At 76.9% G+C, this 23,766-nt stretch overlaps 3 protein-coding genes across 6 annotated transcripts; 2 read left to right on the top strand and 1 right to left on the bottom strand.

The window, feature by feature from the left end:
• Window positions 1–740: 740 nt before the first annotated feature.
• ZBTB7B (zinc finger and BTB domain containing 7B) lies at window positions 741–13,012 on the top strand. 4 transcript variants are annotated; one of them, XM_068922380.1, is made up of 4 exons: window positions 741–894; window positions 1,528–1,735; window positions 9,282–10,273; window positions 12,571–13,012. In XM_068922380.1, exons 3-4 carry the CDS (start codon window positions 9,291–9,293, stop codon window positions 12,989–12,991), a joined length of 1,404 nt encoding a protein of 467 aa, XP_068778481.1. In that variant the 5' UTR covers window positions 741–894; window positions 1,528–1,735; window positions 9,282–9,290; the 3' UTR covers window positions 12,992–13,012. The 4 variants fall into 4 exon arrangements, with proteins under 4 accessions (XP_068778481.1, XP_068778478.1, XP_068778479.1 ...); XM_068922377.1 differs by lacking the exon at window positions 1,528–1,735 and having other exon boundaries at window positions 762–894; window positions 12,571–13,011; XM_068922378.1 differs by lacking the exons at window positions 741–894; window positions 1,528–1,735 and adding an exon at window positions 2,779–2,914.
• Window positions 13,013–13,272: 260 nt separating this feature from the next.
• On the bottom strand, window positions 13,273–18,770 carry DCST2 (DC-STAMP domain containing 2). Its single transcript, XM_068921949.1, has 17 exons — window positions 18,635–18,770; window positions 18,469–18,530; window positions 17,949–18,171; window positions 17,690–17,860; window positions 17,410–17,511; window positions 16,728–16,922; window positions 16,509–16,574; window positions 16,178–16,391; window positions 15,935–16,092; window positions 15,698–15,862; window positions 15,456–15,623; window positions 15,275–15,375; window positions 15,070–15,200; window positions 14,819–14,934; window positions 14,647–14,740; window positions 14,277–14,540; window positions 13,273–14,204 (listed from the first exon to the last, which is right to left on the bottom strand). Exons 1-17 carry the CDS (start codon window positions 18,768–18,770, stop codon window positions 14,066–14,068), a joined length of 2,505 nt encoding a protein of 834 aa, XP_068778050.1. The 3' UTR covers window positions 13,273–14,065.
• A 25-nt stretch (window positions 18,771–18,795) lies between these two features.
• Window positions 18,796–22,769, top strand: DCST1 (DC-STAMP domain containing 1). Its single transcript, XM_068921948.1, has 13 exons — window positions 18,796–18,811; window positions 18,889–19,017; window positions 19,059–19,237; window positions 19,331–19,508; window positions 20,399–20,542; window positions 20,706–20,827; window positions 20,912–21,069; window positions 21,200–21,299; window positions 21,398–21,493; window positions 21,589–21,715; window positions 21,830–21,946; window positions 22,078–22,220; window positions 22,524–22,769. The coding sequence occupies exons 1-13, from the start codon at window positions 18,796–18,798 to the stop codon at window positions 22,767–22,769; spliced, it is 1,755 nt and encodes a 584-aa protein (XP_068778049.1).
• Window positions 22,770–23,766: the final 997 nt, after the last annotated feature.

Genomic DNA, 23,766 nt, shown 5'->3' with positions numbered 1-23,766 from the left:
CACTTTCCAGCAGCGCCGGGCAGCGGCCGCGGCTCTGAGTCAGGAGCGCGGCGGGGGGGCCGGGGTGAGGCGAGGTGAGCGCCCCGCCGCCGCCGCCGCCGCCGCCCGGGAGCCGCCGGGGACCGAGCAGGTTGCGCGGGGCCCCCGCCCAGGCACCTGCGCTGGGGCCGCCCCGCCGGGGCCCCGGCGTCCTGGCCGCCCGCCGCCTCCGGTGCCCGCCCGACGCCGCGGGACCGGCCCCTCCGCGGCGGAGCGGGGCCGCACCGGGCCGGGATCCCTCCGGGGCGGCCCCCGGGGCCGGTGCGAGCGGGCCCCCGTTAATCATCCTCCCCAGCTGCGCCTCCTTCCTGCGCCTCTGACTCAGCTCTTCCTCCCCCCGGCCCCGGCCCCGGCCCCGGCCCCGCTGCCCGCGCCCCCCGCGCCCCGAGGGGGGGGGTGGCGGCGCCGGGCCCCCGCCCTGCCCAGGGCTGTGTCGGGGAGCGGGGGGGGGTAGTGAAGGGCGGCCCCCCCCGCCAATGGGAGGTCGGAGATGCGGCGCGCTGCCCAATGAGCGCGGCGGGGGGGCGGGCGCTTCCTGGAGGCGGCGGCGGCGGCGGCGGGCGGCGGCGGCGGCGGCGGCGGCGGGGGGGGGTGGGGGGCGGTGGCGCGGGCGGGGCCGGCGGCGGCAGGTGAAGGCGGAGGCGGGGCCGAGCCCGGGACCGGCCCGCGCTGGGGCGGCGGCAGCGGCGGCGGCGGGGCGGGGCGGCGCGCAGGTGAGCGCGGCGCGCAGGTGAGCGGCGGCGGCGCGGACGGACGGACGGACGGAGCGCACGGACGGACGGGTCGCACCGAAGTCATCGACCGACCGACAGCAGCTGCGGTCCCGGCGCGGCGCCCGCCTGCAGCCCGGCCCCGGTAAGTGGCTCGGGGCGGGGTGCCCGGCGGCAGCGCCGGCTCCGCTGCCCGCGGAGGCCCGGCCGCAGGTGCGCGGGCAGGTGCCGGTCCCGGGCCGTGCTGGCCCGCCCCGGCGCGGCGCGGCGCTGCGCGGGGCCGGCGGCCGCGGACACGTCGGCGGGCCGGGTGCCAGGCGCGGGGGGGGGGGGGCACGGTGCGGCTCCCGGGCAAGGGCTGCCCCCCCCCGCCGCTGCCGCGGCCGCCCGTGGGCGGGCAGCCCAGCCCGGCGGGGCGCCCCGGGGAGCGGAGCACCGGCCCGGCTGGCGGCCGGAGCGCCCCTCGGCCACGTCCCCGGCGCGCAGGCAGCGGGGAGGAGAAGGGCGGGGGGTGCTGTCACGGCGCCCAGGCTGGGCCCGGCGGCGGGGGGGGGCCGGCGCGCCGGGGACCGGCCCGGGAGCGGCGCGCGGCCCGGGGTGCCCGGTGGCGGGGCTGCCCCGTCGCTCGGCCCTGGCGGGGCTCCGGGCAGGGGGCGGCGCGCTGCCCCCCGGGGCCCGGCGGCTCCGCAGCGCCCGGCGGGCGCTGGGGCGGCTGGACTCTGCCCCGCGCGCACCCAGCCCTGCCGTAATTGTTCCCACCCGGGCTGGCTGCCCCCAGCCTGGTGTTTGTCCAGGAGGCGGGGTGCGGTGTTTACCGTCCCGCCGCCCCGGCCAGCGCCAGAGCAGCGCTGCCGTCTTGGGCTGAGGCTGCCCTTGACCTGGGGCCGCCGCCGCCGGGCGAGGGGACGCGGGGCCCGGCTGGGCGCAGCGGCGAGGCCCGCGCTCCGGCTGCTCCCGTCCCCCTTTGGATTCGGCGCTTCGGAGGGGTGAGTCTCTCCGTGCCTCGGTTTCCCCCACTCCCGCGAGCCCCGGGCGGCGCGCGACGGCTCCCCGGCCTGGCGGCTCGAGGCCGCGGGTGCCGCCGGGCCGGGCCGGGGTGCGGAGGGAGGGGCCCCGCTCGGGAACTTGACCGCGGTGCACGGAGAAGGGGAAGCTGCGGGGCTGGGGGAGGGGGGCGGCGGTGCTGGCCCCGGGGTCACCCACCCCTGCCTGGCGCGGGCGGCGGGGCTCGGGCGCGTGCAGGGTGGGGGCGGCTGTGCACGGCCCTGCCGGTGGCTCCGTCCGAGGGCGGGCGGGCAGGGCAGGGCCGGGCCAGGCGGCCCCCCCTCGCCGGCACCGCTGGTAGCGCCGCGGTGCTGAGCCGGAGGCTCTGGAAGTGCAGCTCTGCCAGCTGGTGCTTTGCACCCTCTGTGCACACGTGGCACCGGCGCCAGGGCCCCGAGCCTGGAGGGGGCGGGCAGCGGGCGCAGCGGGGGGTGCCGGGCCCGAGCGGGGCCAGCCCGGCCCCGGCGCTCCGGCCCTCGAGGGGTGGCTGCTGCCCCGCGCCGCGAGCAGGAACTTCTCCTTTGGGGCGGGCGGTGGATGATGAAACCGCAGAGAAATCTCTCCTGGCAGCGCTCGGGCGGCTCGCGGGAGCCCCCGGCCGCACGTTCCCCCGTGCCGCGGCCTCGCCGTAGAAACCCCCGCGCGCGAGAGCCGCTGGGGCTCTCCTCCCCGCGCCCCCCCCGGCAGCGCCCGCTGCCCCGGGAGCTGCGCGTCCGCGCCCCGGGGCGGCCGCAGGACCCGGCTCAGGGGGCCGGCCTGAGACCCGTCCAACTCGCTTCGTGCCAGGGAGGTGACGCTTGGGTGGCCGCGCGGGCGGCGGTGGCCGTGCCTGGTGCCTGAGCCGCCCGGTGCCCTCCGGCTGCGCCCGGTGACCTTCAGCGGGCGCCGGGGGCCCGGGGCGCCGCGGCCCGGGGCCGCCGCTGGCGTGACTCGCTGGGGCTGTGGGCGGGCGGGGGGACTGAGCCGTGGCGAGGGAAAATGAAAGCAGGTGATGCGGAAGGAGAAGTAGGTCAGGCGAGCGCTGGCCTCTCCCGGCAGGCTCGGCTGCGCGGCGTGCTGCGCGAGGCCGCCGGCGCCCGCTGCTCGGCGCCAGGCCCCATGGGCAGCGGCTGGAGGGGGCGGTGAGTCGGGGGCCGGGTGCGTGGCGCCGGGCTGGGGGCCGGGCCGCTCTGCGGCCGGAGGATGCTCCGTTCCCAGCCGGCGCTGGGGGCCAGGAGGGGAGAGGAAGGGGAATCCCGCCGGGACGGGCACGGGCGTCCGGGCCGCGCTGGGTGGCCCCGGCCCTGCTCCGTCCCGGGAGGCGGGCGAGGGCTCGCTGCCGCCGGCGGGGGCCCGTCGCCCTGCCCCGGGGCCGGGGCGCTGCGTGCATCAGGGAGGCCGCGCGGGAGCGGGCCGGGCGGATTAGAGCCGCCTGCCCCCTCCCTGCCTCGGCGGGATCATCCGTGGGCAGCGGGGAGCTGGCAGGCAGCTGCCGTGGGGGCGGGAGCCGGGCTATTTCGGGGGGTGGGGAGGGGGGGCCGTGGGCTGGCGCTGTCCTTGCCGGGTGACCCCCGCGGCCACCGGCGCTGGCTCCCATCCTGCGCTGGCTCCGCGCTGCTGGCGGGGCTCCGCTCCTGGGGATGCCCTGAGGATGGGGTCCCGCGTGGGGGGAGATGTCACCGGACCCCCGACAGCCGCGTGGTGCGGCGGGACCTGGGGGTCCGGCTGGCCTCCACGGGGCTCCCGTGGCTGCGCGGGGCCGGGAGGGAGCGAGCCGGGGGCCGAGCTGCCCGAGGGCCGGCGAGCCGGCTCTCCTGGCCCGAAGGCGGCTGAGCCTCGTCCTGCTCTGCCCCAGCAGCCGGGACCTGGCCCCCGGGGCCGCCTGCGCCGGGTCTCGCTCGCGGCCGGCGGGAGCCCGGAGCGCGGCGGGTGCCCCGGCCGGGCGCGGGGGGGCTCGGCCCCGAGCGCTGCCTCCCCGCGCTGGCTTGGGCGCCCGGCAGGAGCGCGTTTCGCCCCGCTCCCCGAGCGATCAAGTGTAGGGTTTGCTGTTGACCGTTTCCTTCCTTTTTCCCCCCCACCAAGCTCCGTTTCAGCAACCCCTTCCTTCCTTCCTTGCCTCCTCCTGCCGGCTCCCGCGCCTCCCGGCCACGGCGCGCCCGGGCACCGCAGACCCGCTCGGCGCGGGGCCCCGAGCCCTGGGCCGCGTCGCTCCCGTCCGCCGCCTGGCCCTGCGTCTCTGGGGACGCCCGTGCTGGGACGTGAAGGACGACGGTCCCGGCCGGGATGCCCCACGGCTGGGCATGGCCGACCTTGCCTGGCTGCGCGGGATGCTCCGGGAGCCCGGCCGCGGGGTCCCAGCAGCGGGGTCGCGTCCCCCATGACCGGCGGCACTAGCCCGCGGCGCCTCTGGCCGGGACGAGGACGGAGCGCGGAGGAGCATGGATGCGAGTCGACGCCGCGGCGCGGCCTCCCCGGCAGCCAGGACGCCTGGGCCCCGCGGAGCGCGCCGGGTCGGGGCGCCCTCCGTGCCCCCCGAGCCGGGGAAGAGGCGCAGCTGGCGGCTGGCTCGGGCGCCGGCGTGTGGGCGGTTGCAACACCCCCAGGGTGGGGGGGACGTGGTGACTCACCCCAGCGGGGCCTGGCCACCGCGGGAGCCCTGAGTCAGGGCTGCGTGCCCATGCCGTGCCCCTCCCTGCCCGCCTCGCCCACCTTATCTCCCGCCCTTGGCACCTGGCGCACCTGGGCTGGGGGGGCTGGCGCCGTTCCCCTCCTTTATGGGGAGCAAAGGGCAGGCGCGGGGTTGGCAGGCGGCTGCTGTGCTCCTTCCTGCCGGGGCTGTGCCCACCGCCGGGGCTGTGCCCACCGCCGGGGCTGCAGCCGGCGGCCGGGCGTCCCCACGCTGCTGCGGCCGGGCGTCCCCACGGTGCTGCGGCCGGGGGCCGGCGGGCAGCCTGCGCGCCGCGGCTGCAGCCCTCGCCGCCGGGGCGCTGCCCGGGCGCACGTGCGCCCGCGGCGGGCGCGAGGCCGCCTCTGCAGCCGCTGCCCCTCCGCCGGCCCCTGTGGTCGGGATCTTGCACAACGCGGCCCGGCTCTTTCCGAGAACGTGGCTGGGGCCGGCGGCCCCCTCCCTGCCCGGCCCGACCCGGCCTCGCCGGCGCAGCCCTCTTCCCCTTTCTGCCCCCGCCGCCGGTGGGCTGCTGCTCGTCGCTGCTTAGCTGGGGACGCCGAGGGGGGGGGGGTGCAAGCGCCTGGAAGGGGGACGGGGCGCCGCCGTCGCCGGCGGAGCGGGACGTGCACGTGCAGGGCCGGGGGGCGGCTCCGGGGCAGGCGGTGGCACGCCGGGCCGGCGGCGGGGAGGGGATGCCCGCGGCGCGGGGCTGCCGCCCGGACTGCGGTGCCGGGAATTCCCGGGTGCGGGAGGGGGGCCGGGGCGCCCGTTCCGGCTTGGCGCCGGGGTGAAGGCCGCGCGCGTTCTGGGAAGCGGGGCTGGGAGGTGCGCGACCCGGGCTGTGGGCGTCACCTCCTTTTGAGGTGGGAGCCGCGCTCGAGCGCAGCGGGGAGCGGGGCCGAGTCCGCGCAGCGCCCTGCCTTGCCCCGGCTGCGGGCCGCGCGCCGAGCCGCGGCGGAGCGCCGAGCCACGAGGCCACGCGCGCCAGGTGAGCGGGCCGCGGCCCCGGCGCGCCGCGCGGGGCATTGCCGCCGGCAGGGCCTGGCTGAGCCGAGCGGGACGCGGACCGCGCCGCTGCGCCCGCCCCGTGATGCCGGCGACCCGCTGGCGGCTCGGCGCGGGCAGGAGGGAGGGGGGCGCCGGGCATGCGGCGGGGCCAGCGGGGGGCTCGGCCCCGCGGCGGGGGACGGCGGCGGTGCTGGGGACGGCCCCGTTCCCGCGCCCGGCTCCCGCCGGCAGGCTCGGCCCGGCTGGCACCGGAGGCGGCCGGCGGCGGGCTGCTGGCGAGCGGGCGGTCCCCGGGTGCCGGGTGGGAGCGCGCGGGGCCGGCGCCCACCGCGGGGCCGGCTCCCCATCGCCGCGGGGCGGGTGGGTGCTGTTTATCCTCCCTATTTTTTTTTTTTTTTCCCTTTCTCTCCCCCCTCTTCAAACCATTTCCTTTCTCGTGCGCTGGCTGTTTTCTTCTCTCGCTGCGGAGCGGGACCGCTCCCCCCCCCCCCGACCCTACCCCACCCCAGCCCGCGTCCGGGGGGCCGATCCCCCCCCGCGCCGCCGCGCCGGGACCCCCCGCGCCGCCGCTGCCGCTCGGGGCCGGAGCCGGGGCGAGCGGGGGGCCGAGGCGCCCGGCCCCTTCCCGCGGGGGGGCCGCTGCTCTCGCCTTCCTGGGTGACTCATTCTCCCCGGTGCGGCTGTGAAGTCCCTCGAGAGCGTCGGTGCCTCTCGCTCGCGGCAGCCGCGGTGTCGGGGGCCCCCGGCCCGGCGCGGGGGGCGGCGGGGCGCCCCTCGCCTCCCCCCCGGCCCGGCCCGAGCGGGCAGGTGCATCGGGGCCGCAGCACCGGCTCGGGGCGCCCCGGCCGCTCGCCCTGTTCCCACGGGTGCTGCGGGACCCCGTCTGCCCCGGGGTCGGGGAGAGGGGGGGTTTGGGCAGCCCCAGCCCCCCCCCCCACCCTGCGGCTCGCTGGGCGCGGGAAGCGGCGCGGTGCCAGGGAGCGACCCCCCCCCCCCCCCGCCGCCGTTTTCCCCGGCCGCAGGCGTTGACGTAAGCGAGAAAGCGCGGCGGGGGCAGCGCCGGCCCCGCGGGGTGGCCCCCTCCCCAGGGCCCGGCCCGGCCTCGCGCCAGCCGGGGCCGGAGCCGCCGGCCGCGCCGTGGGGCCCGGGGAGGCACCGGCACCCTCGCACCTGCCCCCCCGCCCCGTTTCCTTATCGCCGCTGCGATCGCCTCAATGGCAGCACCCGCTCAGCATGTGACTTCGCTCCAGTGGGGAGGATGCGCGGGGGGTGGGGGTGTCGGGGAAGCGGCGGCAGCGGGCGGTTGGGTGCGATGGAAAATCCCCCTCCTGCCACCTCCTCGCCCCCGCCCGGCCCCAGCGCGGGTCGCTCCCTCCGCAGACATCCGGCCCCGCTGCCGGCGCGTGCTGCCGGGGGTCCCGAGGGGCTGGGCCAAGCGCTCGGCCCCGCGCCGGGCCAGCGCTCCCGGGCGACGGGGCAGGGCCGGCTCGAGGGGACCGCGGCTCTCGGAGGAACGAGCAGCGGATCCCGGGGACGAGAGCGGCGGAGGCGCACCTCCCTCGAGCCGGGCCGCCGGCGGATGCGGGCGCCGGCGCCTCGAGCATGCTGCTGCTGCTGGCAGATGCTGGTGCCCGGGCCTCGAGCGTCCCGCTGCCGCCGGTGCACGCAGGCGCCCGGGCCCCGAGCGTCCCGCTGCCGCCGGTGCACGCAGGAGCCCGGGCCTCGAGCGTCCCGCTGCCGCCGGTGCACGCAGGAGCCCGGGCCTCGAGCGTCCCGCTGCCGCCGGTGCACGCAGGCGCCCGGGCCTCGAGCGTCCCGCTGCCGCCGGTGCACGCAGGAGCCCGGGCCTCGAGCGTCCCGCTGCCGCCGGTGCACGCAGGAGCCCGGGCCTCGAGCGTCCCGCTGCCGCCGGTGCACGCAGGAGCCCGGGCCTCGAGCGTCCCGCTGCCGCCGGTGCACGCAGGAGCCCGGGCCTCGAGCGTCCCGCTGCCGCCGGTGCACGCAGGAGCCCGGGCCTCGAGCGTCCCGCTGCCGCCGGTGCACGCAGGCGCCCGGGCCCCGAGCGTCCCGCTGCCGCCGGAGCACGCAGGCGCCCGGGCCTCGAGCGTCCCGCTGCCTGCCCGGCTCCAGGCGCACTGGGCCTGCTGCCGCCGGAGTTTCGCCGTGCAGCGCGCGGAGGGGCTGCCCTGGCCCCCGCCCCGCTCGGCTCCCGGTGCAGCCCGGGCTGGAGGAGCTGCAGCAGCGCCGGCGCTCGGAGCTGGCCACCGCGTCCCGGCACCGTCCGCCACGGCCCCGGGGCCGCGTGGCAAGCGGGGCGACGCCGGCCGGCCCGCTCGCTCCCCCCGAGCCCCGGCGCGGGGCGCTTGCCTCCCGTAATCCTCCCCCCGCTGCTAATCCTGCCTAATCTCGTCGGGGGCTGTCACTGCCTGTTGGCTCCCGGGGGGCTGATGCCTTAATCGGCCCTAATCCGCTCGCCCCCGCGCCCGGCCTCGCCCTGGCGGGCAGCGGGGACCCAGGCGTCCGGGGAGCCGAGGGGGCCGCGCGGCAGCAGGGGGGGCCCCTCGGCGGCGCCGGCGGTCGGCGCTGCCCGGCTCCCAGTTTCGGGGGCGGCTGCCGCCTGCCCTGCCGGTCGGGCCTGCTCGGCAGCGGCTGGGGCGGCTCCGCAGCCGGTTGCTCCGGGGCCGTTCCCAGCCGCCTGCCGAGGCAGCCCCAGCTGGCGGGCGCCCAAGCGCAGGGAGCGGCCGGCGCGGGGATGGGCCCCTGCGCCGGGGGCCGCCGGCCGCGCCGCCCCTCCGCGGGCAAGAGGGGGCACGTCCCCGCGCCGCGGCTTGGCACGGTCCGGCTCGGCACGCGTTGACCCCGCGCGGCGCGGCCCTTGCAGCTCGGCGCTCTCCGGCCCGGCCGAACGCTTGGCCGCAGCGGGGCCGCTCTCGCCGCCGCGGACCCCCCGCCCCAGCCGCCGGGCCGGCGTTGCCCCGCGGTTAGCGCAGTGCCCGGCTCGGGTGCCGGCGTTCCCGACCCCCCACCCCGCCGCCGTCCGCCTCGCGCCGCCCGGGTGCAGGTGCCGGTGGGTCCGCGCCGGGCGGCCCCCGACGCCTCTCCCAGCGCAACGTGGGGCGAGGGCGCCCGGGGGGCCGGGCAGCGCCGAGCTGCTCCCCCGGCCCGGGGGGCCTCGGTGCCGCGTTTATGGCTCCGTTGACGCACGGCGCTGCCAGCTGCAGCGTGGGAAAGGCCCCGCTCGCGCAGGCAGGGCTTGGCTGGGCGAGGAGCGGCCCCGGGCTGGGGCAGGGGGGGGGCTGGGCCCCCCCTGGCAGCGGGGGCAGGAACCGGCGCTTGCGCTGATCCTAATCTGCCGCGGCAGGAAGCGCGGCCCGTGTTCCCAGCCCGGCTGGGCTCCGCGGGGCGGCCCCCGGCCCCCTCTTCCCGGCACTCGCCCGCCCACCCGCCCCGCCGCCGGCGAGGCCCCCGTTCCCAGGACGCGGCGCCGGGAGCCGCCGGCAGCGCAGCGCCCGCCGGCTCCGGCCGTGCTGCGGCGGGGCGGCTTGGGGGGGGCCGGGCGGCGGGAGCCGCGCCTCGGCGCCCTTCAAACGCTCCGCGCCGAGATTTCCCCCTTTGCTGCGGTCGCGCGGAGCGGGGGCTGCCGCCGGGGGAGGAAGCGCCGGCGCCCGCCGCGGGGGGCCCACCCGGAGCAAATCTCGGCACGGGGCGGTGGAGGGGGGGGGGGGGGGGGCGGCAGCATCCCGCGGCTCCGCGGCGGGGTCGACGCTTTAGCCGCGGGGCGGCCCTCGGCCGTGCCCGGCCCGGCGCTCACCGGCGGCTCGCGGTTCCCGCAGGTGAGGACGATGGCGAGCCCGGAGGACGAGCGCATCGGCATCCCCTTCCCCGAGCACAGCAGCGAGCTGCTGAGCAGCCTGAACGAGCAGCGGCAGCTCGGCGTGCTCTGCGACGTCACCATCCGCACGCAGGGGCTGGAGTACCGCACGCACCGGGCCGTGCTGGCCGCCTGCAGCCGCTACTTCAAGAAGCTGTTTGCGGGGCCGGGGCCGGGGCAGGAGGTCTGCGAGCTGGACTTCGTGGGGCCCGAGGCGCTGGGCGCCCTGCTGGAGTTCGCCTACACGGCCACGCTCACCATCAGCAGCGCCAACATGGGCGAGGTGCTGCGGGCCGCCCGGCTGCTGGAGATCCCCTGCGTCATCGCCGCCTGCGTGGAGATCCTGCAGGGCAGCGGGCTGGAGGCGCCCGGCCCCGACGACGGCGACTGCGAGCGCGCCCGCCGCTACCTGGAGGCTTTCGCCGCCCTGCCCGAGGGCGACGCGGCCGCCCTGCCGCCCTGCCGCCCCGTCGCCCGCCGCAGCAAGAAGCCCCGCAAGTTCCTGCAAGCCCGCGGCGCCCGCCTCAACAACCACGCCGAGGAGCCGCCCGCCGGCGGCAGCCCCCCGCCGCCGCCCCCCGCTTCGCCCCCCGCGCCCGAGGGGCTGCCGCCGCCCTACGAGAGCTACGAGGTGCCCGAGGAGGAGGAGGAGCTGCCCCCGCACCCCTTCCCCTTCCCCTACCAGCCGCCCCTGTCCCCCGAGGAGGCCGCCTCCGATGAGGACACCATCGACCCCCACCTCATGGCCTACCTGAGCTCGCTGCACCCCGAGTCGCTGGCGCCCGGGCTGGAGAGCCCCGACAAGCTGGTGCGCAAGCGCCGCTCGCAGATGCCCCAGGAGTGCCCCGTCTGCCACAAGGTCATCCACGGCGCCGGCAAGCTGCCCCGCCACATGCGCACGCACACGGGCGAGAAGCCCTTCGCCTGCCAGGTCTGCGGGGTGCGCTTCACACGGTGAGTGCCCGGCGCCCGCCGCTCGCCGCGCCGGCTGCCGCCCCGCTGGGCAGCAGGGACGCGTCCCCCTCCGTGCTGCCACTGCGCCCCTGCCCGGGGGAGCTGCTTGCGCGCCCCGCGGACGTGTTTCGCCCACGCTGCCGGTGCACCCCTGCACCCCAGGGCTGCCTCGGTCGTGTCCCCGGTGCACGCTGGCCAGGCAGGCGGGACACGTCCCTCGGTGCTGCTGGAGCACCCGTACCCACTGTGACCCTGCCCTGCAGCCCTGCCTGCTGCCCCCGTGGCTCGTGGTGCTGGGGGTGCTGCTGCCCCCCGGTGCAGCCCTGCCTGCTGCACTCCTGGCTCGTGGTGCTGTGGGTGCTGCTGCCCCCCGATGCAGCCCTGCCTGCTGCACCCCTGGCTCGTGGTGCTGTGGGTGCTGCTGCCCCCCGGTGCAGCCCTGCCTGCTGCACCCCTGGCTCGTGGTGCTGGGGGTGCTGCTGCCCCCCGGTGCAGCCCTGCCTGCTGCACCCCTGGCTCGTGGTGCTGGGGGTGCTGCTGCCCCCCGATGCAGCCCTGCCTGCTGCACCCGTGGCTCGTGGTGCTGGGGGTGCTGCTGCCCCCCGGTGCAGCCCTGCCTGCTGCACCCCTGGCTCGTGGTGCTGGGGGTGCTGCTGCCCCCCGGTGCAGCCCTGCCTGCTGCCCCCGTGGCTCGTGGTGCTGGGGGTGCTGCTGCCCCCCGGTGCAGCCCTGCCTGCTGCACCCCTGGCTCGTGGTGCTGGGGGTGCTGCTGCCCCCCGGTGCAGCCCTGCCTGCTGCACCCCTGGCTCGTGGTGCTGTGGGTGCTGCTGCCCCCCGGTGCAGCCCTGCCTGCTGCCCCTGTGGCTCGTGGTGCTGGGGGTGCTGCTGCCCCCCGGTGCAGCCCTGCCTGCTGCCCCCGTGGCTCGTGGTGCTGGGGGTGCTGCTGCCCCCCGGTGCAGCCCTGCCTGCTGCACCCGTGGCTCGTGGTGCTGGGGGTGCTGCTGCCCCCCGGTGCAGCCCTGCCTGCTGCACCCCTGGCTCGTGGTGCTGGGGGTGCTGCTGCCCCCCGGTGCAGCCCTGCCTGCTGCACCCCTGGCTCGTGGTGCTGGGAGTGCTGCTGCCCCCCGGTGCAGCCCTGCCTGCTGCACCCGTGGCTCGTGGTGCTGTGGGTGCTGCTGCCCCCCGGTGCAGCCCTGCCTGCTGCCCCCGTGGCTCGTGGTGCTGGGGGTGCTGCTGCCCCCCGGTGCAGCCCTGCCTGCTGCACCCCTGGCTCGTGGTGCTGGGGGTGCTGCTGCCCCCCGGTGCAGCCCTGCCTGCTGCACCCCTGGCTCGTGGTGCTGGGGGTGCTGCTGCCCCCCGGTGCAGCCCTGCCTGCTGCCCCCGTGGCTCGTGGTGCTGGGGGTGCTGCTGCCCCCCGGTGCAGCCCTGCCTGCTGCACCCCTGGCTCGTGGTGCTGGGGGTGCTGCTGCCCCCCGGTGCAGCCCTGCCTGCTGCACCCCTGGCTCGTGGTGCTGGGGGTGCTGCTGCCCCCCGGTGCAGCCCTGCCTGCTGCACCCCTGGCTCGAGGTGCTGGGGGTGCTGCTGCCCCCCGGTGCAGCCCTGCCTGTTGCACCCCTGGCTCGTGGTGCTGGGGGTGCTGCTGCCCCCCGGTGCAGCCCTGCCTGCTGCACCCCTGGCTCGTGGTGCTGGGGGTGCTGCTGCCCCCCGATGCAGCCCTGCCTGCTGCACCCCTGGCTCGTGGTGCTGGGGGTGCTGCTGCCCCCCGGTGCAGCCCTGCCTGCTGCACCCCTGGCTCGTGGTGCTGGGGGTGCTGCTGCCCCCCGGTGCAGCCCTGCCTGCAGCACCCCTGGCTCGTGGTGCTGGGGGTGCTGCTGCCCCCCGATGCAGCCCTGCCTGCTGCACCCCTGGCTCGTGGTGCTGGGGGTGCTGCTGCCCCCCGGTGCAGCCCTGCCTGCTGCACCCCTGGCTCGTGGTGCTGGGGGTGCTGCTGCCCCCCGGTGCAGCCCTGCCTGCTGCACCCGTGGCTCGTGGTGCTGGGGGTGCTGCTGCCCCCCGATGCAGCCTTGCCTGCTGCACCCCTGGCTCGTGGTGCTGGGGGTGCTGCTGCCCCCCGGTGCAGCCCTGCCTGCTGCACCCCTGGCTCATGGTCCTGAGGGTGCTGCTGCCCCCCGATGCAGCCTTGCCTGGCGCACCCCTGGCTCGTGGTCCTGGGGGTGCTGCTGCCCCAGTGCCAAGCCGGACCCCGGTGCCCGCCGGCTCAGGGTGCCGGCCGCCCCGCTGACGCGTGTCTCCCCCAGGAACGACAAGCTGAAGATCCACATGCGCAAGCACACGGGCGAGCGGCCCTACTCCTGCCAGCACTGCAGCGCCCGCTTCCTGCACAGCTACGACCTGAAGAACCACATGCACCTGCACACGGGCGCCCGGCCCTACGAGTGCTACCTCTGCCACAAGGCCTTCGCCAAGGACGACCACCTCCAGCGGCACCTCAAGGGCCAGAACTGCCTGGAGGTGCGGACGCGCCGCCGCCGCCGCGAGGAGCCGCCGCCGGCGCCCGCCGGCCCGCCGGGCCTCGACCTGTCCAACGGGCGCCTCGAGGGGCTGCGCCTCTCCCTGGCCCGCTACTGGGGCCCGGCGCGGCCCGACGACGACGACGAGGAGCCCGAGGCCGAGGACGGGCCGCAGCCGGACGGCGCCGTGCCCGTCGAGACGGCGTAGGGGCGCCCGGGGCCGCCGGTGGGCGCACCCCGGGGGGGCGAGGGCGCGGCGCCGCCGGGACGCCTGGGCCCCCCGGGGCGCGCTGCCCCGCCGCCGCTGCCGCGCCTCCCGACGGGGTTTCTGTTCCTGTTTTTCCCGTCGGTTTGTTCTGAATTATGCAAAGGGGGAAACTCCCCCCTGGCGGATTTGCACAATGGGGCCGCGCCGCCGCCCCCCCCCCCCCGGGGCCGCCCCGCCGCGGCCGAGCCGGGCCGGCCCCGCGCCCGCCCCGTCGGGGAGGCGGCTCGGGGGGCGGCGCCGGCGGCGCCCCGAGCTGTACATAGCTTGTGCCGGGGGTGGGGGGGGGTCCCGGTCCCGAGCGGCGCCCCCCGGCCCGCTGCCGCCGCCCGGCCCCGCGAGCAGCCCCTTCCCCGGCGAGCCGCCTCGCCCCTGCACTCCCGGCTGCTTTCTCTGGTTGCACTATTTCGGGTGAGTCCCCCCGCCCGCCCCGGCCCTGCGGGTCCCCCCCCCACCCCCCCGGCAGATCCTGCCCGGGGGGGCCGGGCCCCTGCCGGGCTCCCCCTCCGCCCTTTGCACATGCCCCCCCGGCCCAGCCGGCCGGCCGGGGCTCCGGCACTATTTGCCTCAAGTCAGAGTTTATCTATATTTAAAAAGATGATGTAATATATTGCCCCCCCCCTCCGCCCCCGGCCCCTCTGCTGCTGCCCGCCAGCGCTGCCTGGCCGCTGCGTGTCTGTCCCTTGCCATGGGGTGACGGGGGTGACGGGGACGAGGGGGTTGGCTCCTGTCATGGCTTTAAAGTGCCTTACGGTGAACTTGAAATCTCGGCTACTTGAACCTCTCTGTTGTAAGAAACCAAACGAATAATCCGCGGGCGGCCGCGGCCCCCGCGCGTCCAGGTCGCGTCGGCGTGGGTTTTGGTTCGGTTCGGCTCGGTTCGGTTGGTTTGTTTTTTAAACGAAGGCTGCTTGGTAATAAACGGAGAAGCAGGGAGCTCCCGCGCCCCGGGGGGGTCTGTCCGCGGGGCGGGCGCCTGGCGACATCCCGGGGCAGCGGGCCGCTGGCGCCGCTCCTCTACTCGCCATCGTGGCCCGGCCGCGCCGCCGTCCCCGGAGCCCGGCGCCGTCCCGGCCGGCTGGGGGGCCGCACGACCGTCACCCCCTCCAGCTCGCTCTCGCCGCCCTCGGGCTCCTCCTGGTAGCCGAAGTCCAGGCTGGCGGGACGGAGCGGCGTCACGGCCCCGCGGGGTCCCCGGCCCTCCCGCCGCCGCCTGCCCCGACCTCACCTGGAGCCCGAGCTGCCCGGGCCGGCAGCGCCGCCGCTGCCGCCGTCGCTCTCCCCGCCGCTGCTCTCCTCCTCCCGCAGCCCGGCCCGCAGGCGCGCCGCCAGCGTCGCGGGCAGCCGCCGGCCGCCGCCGCCGCCCCGCAGCAGCCGCCGGAGGCAGCGCCGCAGCAGCCGCCCGCGCTGGCGGCACGGGGCCCGCTCCTGCCGCCGCAGCGCCCGCAGCGCGCCCAGCCACAGCCCCGGCGCCTCCTCGTCGCTGGAGTCTCTGCGGGCGCAGGGCGGGCGCCTGGGGCACGGCGCCGACCCCCCGCGCAAAGCCGCCCCGCGCCCTGCCCCGCGCGCCCTGCCCCGCCGCCCGCCTCCCCGCTCACATCTCCTCGTCGCCGGCGTCCTGCTGGCTCAGGGGGGCCATGCAGACGGAGCAGGCGTCGCCCAGCGCCCGGTAGCACTCGCCGCAGTAGCGGCCTGGCGGAGCGGGGCCGTGAGCGGCGCGGGGCAGCCGGCCCCCCCCATCCCGCCGCCCGCCGGCCCGCCGGCGCCTACCTCTGCAGCCGGGCGTGCTGCACGCCACGCACTCCTGCTCGCCGGCCGCCCCGCAGGCCAGGCAGCACTTGGGGCGGACGCCCAGCAGCCGCGCCAGCCGGGCGCAGACGGGCAGCCTGCGGGCGGCCACGGGGCCGGGCAGCGGCGATGCACCGCCGGGCCGGCGGCGCGATGCCGCCGCGGGCGCCCGAGGGGCCGGGCCGGCTCCGCGCCCCGGCCGCCCTGCGCACCCCGCAGCCCCAGGGGCTCACTTGGAGGCGAGGACGAGGAGCGGGTTGGCGTGTCCCTCGTCGGCCGCCCGCTGCCGCGCCGCCCGGTGCAAGGCGCGGGCCAGGCCTGCCCGCCGCACCAGGATGCTGTTGTAGAGGAAGCACGTCCGCTCCTAGGCAGAGCCGGGGCAGGGCGTCAGCGGGCGCCGCGCCGTGCCGCGCCGTGCCGCGCCGCGGGGGCTCTCACCTGCTCGCGGCACGGGTAGTAGGCGGCGCACACCACGGGGCGCAGGCGGCCCACGTAGCTGCCGAAGATGGCGATGAAGAGGCAGACGCCATAGAGGATGCCTGCGGGCAGGCGGCGGGGTCACGCAGCAGCGCGGGCGGCCGGGCCCCGGGCGGGGGGCTCCGGGCGCCCCCTCGCTCACCCATGGTGAGGTAGGTGCGGTAGTCGGGCTCGACGGGCTGCAGGCGGCACCGCTGGGAGAGCACCGTGACGTTGCCCTGCTGCAGGGCGTCGAAGGCCGACACCAGGTCCCGGAAGATCTCGCTGGTGTAGCCCGTGCCGTTCACGCTGACGCCCAGCACCGCCGGGGCTGCGGGGCGAGCGGGTCAGCGCCGGGGGGCCCAGGGGCGAAGGGGGCAGGGGCGTCGCGGGCTCCCGGCTCACCCCGGGCAACCACCTCCCCACGCAGCTGGTGCCGGACCAGGTCGAGCAGCCAGAAGACGCTGTAGTCGGCCAGGATGAGGCTGAGCCCCAGCACCACGTGGCGCAGCACCGCCGCCAGCTCCAGCCCGTAGCGGCGGCGCTCCTGCTGCGAGAACCACAGCCCGTCTGGGCGGGCGGGCGGTGAGGCCGGGCCGGTCCCCGCTGTCCCCCCCCGTCCCCAGCGCCGGCGGCCCTCACCGGGGCGGACGTAGCGGCAGCTCTCCCGGGCGCGCAGCGGCAGCACCGTGGGCTTGCCCTGCGCCGCCCGCCGCCCGTCCATCTCCACGAAGCGCCGCGTGATGTAGATGTTGTCGAAGGTGTCGTCCTGCAGGTAGCGGCGGCGGTAGCGCAGCGCCCTGGGGAGGGGCGGTGGGCAGCTGGGGACCGGGGCGCCCGGCGTCCCGTCCCCGCAGTGGCGGGGGGCCGGCGCAGCCCACTCACTGGAGGTACATGTAGAGGATGGCGCAGGAGGAGAAGTGGGCGAAGAGGCCCAGGACCTCGCGGGTGGGCTCCAGGCACTGGCGCACGCCCTCCATGATGTCCAGGGCCACCTCGCCCAGCGTCTTGCTGGAGTTGAGGCTCACGTCGAAGTGGTGCACGGCCGAGATGTTGAACTCGAACTCCCGGCGGACGCGGTCCAGCGCGCTCCTGAGGGCTGCGGGAGACGGGACGGGCCCAGCGGCGCTGGCACCGGGCGCAGGAGAGCCGGGCAGAGGCGGCGCAGCGGGGCCAGGAGGGGCCCCGAGACCCCCTGCAGCACCGGGACACTCACGGGCAGCAATTGTCCTCTGGAGGAAGGACTGGATGTACTGGGGGATGACGCAGAAGAGGAGGATAACTGTGGAGAGGGGGTCTCTCTCAGGGTGGGGCTGGGACCCCTGCCCCACAGTGCCCACCCTTGCCGCCCGCCTCCGCCGGTGCCCGCTGCCCCGTGCCGGGAGGGAGAGGCCAGCTGAGCCGACCGCTCGCCCGGGCCGCTCGCTGCACGCACTGTTGGCCAGGCCGCAGAGCGGCTTGAAGGCGACGATGATGTAGCAGAGGAAGTAGAGGAAGGGCACGGCGCGCTCGCAGTTGTCCTTGGCCTCGCTGAAGATGCCCAGGCAGCGGCGGTACGGCGTGCCCAGCTCCTGGTTGCACAGCTTGCCCACGCTCGCCAGCCAGATCCACACGTTTCGCAGGGCTCGGGCTGCCGGCAGGGAGGCGGGCAGGGATTCGGGGGCAGGGACGGGGCGGTGGGGACATGGATGGGTTTTGGGGGCACATGGACAGGGCGTTGGGGCCATGGACAGGGCTTTGGGGCAGGGACGGGGCGTTGGGGACATGGATGGGTTTTGGGGGCACATGGACAGGGCTTTGGGGCAGGGACAGGGTGTTGGGGCCATGGATGGGTTTTGGGGGCACATGGACAGGGCTTTGGGGCAGGGACAGGGTGTTGGGGACATGGATGGGTTTTGGGGGCACATGAACAGGGTGTTGGGGACATGGACAGGGCTTTGGGGCAGGGACAGGGCGTTGGGGCCATGGATGGGTTTTGGGGGCACATGGACAGGGCATTGGGGCCATGGGTGGGTTTCGGGGCAGGGACGGGGCGTTGGGGCAGGGACAGACCCAGAGCAGGGCGGGGGTGCTGGCATTGGGGGTGGCAGGGGACAGGCCCCGGGGTCCCCACTCACCCACGTGGCTCACAGAGTCCATGATGGAGCGGAAGAACTTGCGGATGCGGTCGCCCACCACCTTGGCTTTCTGCGCGATGTCCTTGATTTTGGCCAGCACGTCTGTGTGTGGGGGGGGGGTCCCGTCACCGCACCACGGCGGGGGGGCGAGAGCGGCCCGGGGCTGGCTCGGAGTCAGCCCCCTCCCGTGCCCCGCGGCTCCCCGTGCACGCAGCCCCCCGGCGAGGGGTGACCCCCAGCCCTGCCCCCCGCCCCGCTCCCCGCTCGGCCCCCGTCTCACTCAGCAGCGGCTCGCGGGCGCGCTGCAGCCGCTCGGCCGTCTGGTTGAGGGCGAGCTCGGCCCCGCAGGAGATGGACTCGGCGGCCCGGGAGAAGTTGTGCAGGATGTTGGTGCAGGGCCCCTGCATGGCCATGCCCAGCGCCAGCAGCAGCAGCAGCATCTTGCCCTCCTCTGCGGGGACAGCAGGGGCGCGGGGTGGCCCGGGGCTCCGCTGGCGAGGCAGCCGTCCCCGGCGTGCAGCCCGGCGCCGGGCGCTTACTGGTGCAGACGTGCGGCAGCGTGAGCAGCACCGTGACGCGCACCTTGACGGAGAAGGCCATGCCCAGCCCCAGCGCGGCCCCCAGGCTGACGGTGGTCACCAGGCAGTACCAGACGTTGTGGCTCTGCGCCAGCAGGACCAGGGCCCCGTACAGGCTGGCCAGGGCCATGCCCAGCACGAACCCGGCGGTGCTGCGGGCCACTTCCCGAGCCGGGCTCTCCTCCTGCAGCCAGGCGTCCCGCCGGGGCCGGCAGCCCGTGCCGGCCATGGAGCGGGGAAGGGGTCGCCCAGCCTCGTCGCCCAGCCGGCACGGGTGGGAGCGGGGAGCCCGGGGCGCGCGTGCCAGCCCGGCTCCGGGGACGCCGCGGGCAGAACCGCCGCGGTCGGCTCACAATGAGCCGGTTCCGCGCCGGCGTGGCCGGAGCCATGGAGCCGCAGGCGGGCACCGGGCCGGAGCAGCCGGCCGGCACAGAGGCACCCGGGAGGCAGAAACCCCCCAACACGAGTGAGGCCCGCTGGCGCCCGGCTGCCGGGGCAGCGCAGGCGGAGCAGCGCGGCCGACCGGCCTCTCCCCTGGCAGCCCTGAAGCGCCTGGCGGTCGCGCTGCTGCCGGCCGCCTGCAGCCGCTTCCTCTGGAGCCCGCCGGAGCAGCACCGCTGCAGCAAGGTCCTGCTGGGTGCCGGCACCGGCAGCCTCCTCGGCCTCGGTGAGCGCTTGCCGGGGCCGGCGGCGGCGGGGACGAGGCCGCCGGTGGCACCGGGGGCTCAGGGCCGGCGTGGGCGTTTCAGGGCTCTGCTGGCTCCTTGTCGTGCCCACGAACATCAGCGAGGTGCGCAAGGTGCAGCTGATGTGCGGGCTGGCAGGTGAGGCCGGGGTTCGGGGGGCACCGGGGGCCCCCGCGGCGGCGGCGGCGGCACCGCAGGCTCCCTGCTCCCCGCAGGGGTGACCGCCCTGGGCTGGGCCACGTCCCCGCACTTCCGCTGCGCCAGCCTGCTCGTGGCCCCCAAGTTCGTGGGCAAGGAGGGCCGGGTCTACGTGCTCTCCTACGCCCTCGCCGCCATCTACGACGGTAGGGCCCCCTCCCACCCGGCCGCCCTCGCGGGGTGCCAGCCGGCGGGACGGCGCCTGAGCCGGCGCTGCGCGTGCCAGGGCCGGTGGCCAACGTGCGGCACAACCTGGACGAGGTGATCCGCTCGGTGGGCTGCGTGACGGAGCTGCAGGTCAACCAGAGCCACCAGCTCTGGCAGGTGTCGACGGCCCCGCTGCACGCCCTGATGGAGGACATGGTGGTGAGGCCGCGGGGAGAGCCCCGGCGGGCGCCCGGGCCGCACGTGGCGGGGCGGCCCCGGGGGGCTGCGCTGAGCCGGCTGCCCCCACCCCAGCGGAGCGGGCGGACGCTCGACGCCGAGACGCAGAACATCTCGCGTGCCTTCGTGGGGCTCAACGAGGAGGTGGCCAGCGAGGCAGGCTACGACCTGCGCCAGGGCCGGCGGGCAGCCCCCCCGCCGGCCCTCAGCACCCAGAAGCTGTATGAGATGAAAACCAAACTGCGCTGCAAATGTGAGCGGGGAATGGCCGGGCTGCAGCAGCGGTGGTGCACGGGAGGCATGGTGCACGGGAGGCATGGTGCACACACCGGGCAGTGCACGGGAGGGATGGTGCACGGGAGGGATGGTGCACACACCGGGCAGTGCGCAGGAGGGATGGTGCACGGGAGGGATGGTGCACACACCGGGCAGTGCACGGGAGGGATGGTGCACGGGAGGGATGGTGCACACACCGGGCAGTGCGCAGGAGGGATGGTGCACGGGAGGGATGGTGCACACACCGGGCAGTGCACAGGAGGGATGGTGCACGGGAGGGATGGTGCACACACCGGGCAGTGCACAGGAGGGATGGTGCACGGGAGGGATGGTGCACGGGAGGGATGGTGCACACACTGGGCAGTGCGCAGGAGGGATGGTGCACGGGAGGGATGGTGCACACACCGGGCAGTGCACGGGAGGGACGGTGCACAGGAGGGATGGTGCACACACCGGGCAGTGCGCGGGAGGGATGGTGCACAGGAGGGATGGTGCACACACCGGGCAGTGCGCAGGAGGGATGGTGCACAGGAGGGATGGTGCACACACCGGGCAGTGCGCGGGAGGGATGGTGCACACACCGGGCAGTGCACGGGAGGCATGGTGCACGGGAGGGATGGTGCACACACCGGGCAGTGCGCGGGAGGGATGGTGCACACACCGGGCAGTGCACGGGAGGGACGGTGCACGGGAGGCATGGTGCACACACCGGGCAGTGCACGGGAGGGATGGTGCACGCGCCAGGCAGTGCGCGGGAGGGATGGTGCAGCCCTGTGCAAGCCCTCGGGCCCAGCGCAAGCAAGCCGCAGGATGGGGCAGCCGCACGGACAGCTGGATGCTCCAGCCTGAGGGCTCTCGACCTCCCAGATGTGATCGACTTGGCCATGCAGCGGTGCCGGGACTGGTTCAACACGAAGCACCAGGCCTGCATGGAGCACGTCGTTGTGCCCCTCATCAGCCACCTCCTCTGCCTGCCCATGAAGTTCAAGTTCCTCTGCCACGTCGTCAAGGGTGGGCCCAGCCCTGTGCCCCCCGGCGCCGCAGCTCTGGCTCAGACCAGCCCAAGGGGGGTCCCAGAGCTCCCCCGGCCCCAGGACAGCGGCCACGCTGTGACGGGACGATGCCTGGGGCGTCCCAGCTCCCTCCATGCACGCTCCCCTCTCCTGCCCCACAGTCATGCATGCCTGGTGCTGGGAAAAGATCCCCGTGGAGGGCAACTTCGGGAAGATGTACGACATGGTGAACAGATCCGTCAACAACCTCAGCCAGGACTTCAGCGCCCAGCTGGTCTTCCAGGTGGGCGCCCGTCCCGTCCCACCCCATCCCCCCTGCGGGGCAGGGAGCGGGCGCTGCCCGGCGCCCACGGCCTCTCTGCCCCAGGAGGAGCACCGCGACATGCTGCTCGGCGCCAACGCCTCGCGGGAGCAGCTCGTGGAGGAGGTGACCTCGCACGTGCGGCAGCACAGCGCCCGCCTGGGCAGGGCCGTCTCCTTCTTCCGCCTGCTGCTCTCCTGCACCGTCCTCCTCGTCTTCTTCTCGTGAGCGCGGGCCGGGCCCGCGGGGCTGGGGAGGGCTGGGTGGGAGCTGTGCATGGAGCCTGGCAGCGGGACGGGAGGTCCGGGGGGGTGCACCCCACCCCTCGCCACCCCGGCCACCCTCTCTTCCCAGGGCTTTCTCCTACACTAAGCACTACGTCCAGGACATCTCCTTCGACAACCTCTACATCACCACCTACTTCCGCCAAATCGACGCCCGCCGCAGAAAGCAGGTGAGGAGGGAGAGGGGGCGGAGGGCGGCCCGGGCGCTCGGGGCCCCGCGCGAGGTCCCCGGGGGGCTGCGCTGAGCCGCCCTGCTGCCCCCTCGCAGGACAAGCGGACGCTGCTGCCCCTGCGCCGGGCAGAGGTCTCCGCCGTGATCTTCCCCTGCCGCGTGGCCATGCAGCCGCTCGAGCTGCAGAACATGGTGAGGGCGAAGGCGGGCGCCGGCGGGCTCGCCGGCGGGCTGGGCGCGGGGCCGGGGGCTCGGGGCGACGCCGCCACGGAGCCCCGGCCCCGCAGGTGGTGGAGCTGCTGCAGTGCATCCCGCCCCTGCTGTTGCTGCTCCTCACCTGGGGGCTGGACCGCGTGCTCTTCACCATGCTCAGCATCATCCGGCAGCACTCCTTCGTGCAGTACTCCTTCCGCAGTGAGCACCGCCGGCCCCGGGCCCCGCACAGGGCTCTGGCCCGGCCCTTCGCCCGCCCCGCCGGGCGCCAGCCCCGCCGCCGGCTGGCCCCACGCGGCGCGCTGCTTCTGGCAGGCAGCCACCACCTGGAGGTGCAGGTGATGGGCACGTCGCTGATGGCTCGGCTCCTGCGAAGCACCATCGGGGCCTTGAACACGTCCTCCTACGTCGAACTGGAGTCGTCCAACTTCGGTGAGCGCCTCCGAGCTGCCGGCAGGGCTCGTTCCCCGGGCCGGGCCGCCCGTAACGGGGGGCGGGGGTCCTCCTGCCCCGCTGCAGACGGCCACGGCCCGCGGGCTCAGCGCCTCCGCCTGCCGCCCCAGCCTGCCTGCCGCAGCCCCGGGGCATGACGACCCAGGACTACGTGGCCAGCTGCCTGCCGCTGGGCCTGCTGGCGCTGCTGTGCCTGGCCCAGGGCTACACGTACCGCCTGCGCCGCGTCATCGCCGCCTTCTACTTCCCCAAGGTGAGCTGCCCCGCCGCCCCCCCGGGCTCCCCCGCCGGCGCCCGGCTCGGCCCCCGGCGCCCTTCCGGGCCGGGCTGCTGCAGGCCTCACGGCCGGCGCCCGGCGCAGCGGGAGAAGAGGCGCGTGCTCTTCCTCTACAACAAGCTGCTGCGCCAGCGGCAGGCCTTCGTGCAGCTGCAGCGGCGGCGCGTTGCCCGGCGGGCGCGCCAGCCCCAGGCCCTGGTGAGCGGGGACGGCGGGCAGGGCGCGCGCCTGTCCTCCCCGCGGGGCAGCCCCAGTGCCCCCGGCCCTGTGCCCCTGCAGGGCACGTCCCTGCTGGAGTGGTGCTGCCGGCGCTGGCCGCCCCTGCGCCGCTTCCTGCGCCGGTACTGCGTGGTGTGCGGGGAGCCCGAGACGCCGCGCTGCCGGCTCTGCCCGGCGCCCGCCTGCGGCGCCGTGTACTGCGGGCCGTGCTGGAGGGACGTGGGAGGCGCGTGCCTGGCCTGCACCGCCGGGGACCGCGGCCTCTCCGAGGAGAGCAGCGAGGAGCACATGGCGTACGCGGCTTGAGGCACCGCGCACCGCGCAATAAAGGCTGCGGCCTCGGGTGCACAAGGCGGCGAGGGCGAGGGTCTGCGGGGTGCACCAGGCGGGGAAGGCGAGGGTCTGCGGGGTGCACGAGGCGGCGAGGGCGAGGGTCTGTGGGTGCACAAGGTGGCGAGGGCGAGGGTCTGCGGGGTGCACCAGGCGGGGAAGGCAAGGGTCTGTGGGGTGCACGAAGCAGTGAGGGCGAGGGTCTGCAGGTGCACGAGGCAGTGAGGGCGAGGGTCTGCAGGTGCATGAGGTGGCGACAGCAAGGGTCTGCAGGGTGCATGAGGTGGGGAAGGCGAGGGTCTGCAGGTGCACGAGGTGGTGAGGGCGAGGGTCTGCGGGGTGCACGAGGCGGGGAAGGCGAGGGTCTGCAGGTGCACGAGGTGGCGAGGGCGAGGGTCTGCGGGGTGCACGAGGCGGTGAGGGCGAGGGTCTGCAGGTGCACGAGGCGGGGAAGGCGAGGGTCTGTGGGGTGCACGAGGCGGCGAGGGTCTGTGGGGTGCACAAGGCTGTGAGGGCAAGGGTCTGCGGGGTGCACGAGGCGGTGAAGGCAAGGGTCTGCAGGGTGCACGAGGCGGGGAAGGAGAGGGTCTGCGGGGTGCACCAGGCGGCGAGGCAGCGAGGGTCTGCGGGGTGCACCAGGCGGGGAAGGCGAGGGTCTGCGGGGTGCACGAGGCAGCGAGGGTCTGTGGGGTGCACGAGGCAGCGAGGGCGAGGGTCTGCAGGGTGCACGAGGCGGCGAGGGCGAGGGTCTGCGGGGTACACCAGGCGGGGAAGGCGAGGGTCTGCGGGGTGCACGAGGCGGGGAAGGCGAGGGTCTGCGGGGTGCACAAGGCGATGAAGGCAAGGGTCTGCGGGGTGCACGAGGCGGGGAAGGCGAAGGTCTGTGGGTGCACGAGGCAGCGAGGGTCTGTGGGGTGCACGAGGCAGCGAGGGCAAGGGTCTGCGGGGTGCACCAGGCGGGGAAGGCGAGGGT

This window comes from Struthio camelus, chromosome 30 (assembly GCF_040807025.1).
Source record: "Struthio camelus isolate bStrCam1 chromosome 30, bStrCam1.hap1, whole genome shotgun sequence".
Classification (NCBI taxonomy): Eukaryota; Metazoa; Chordata; class Aves; order Struthioniformes; family Struthionidae; genus Struthio; species Struthio camelus.
Note: the sequence above shows the minus strand (reverse complement) of the source record. Positions and strands in the feature narration are given on the sequence as shown.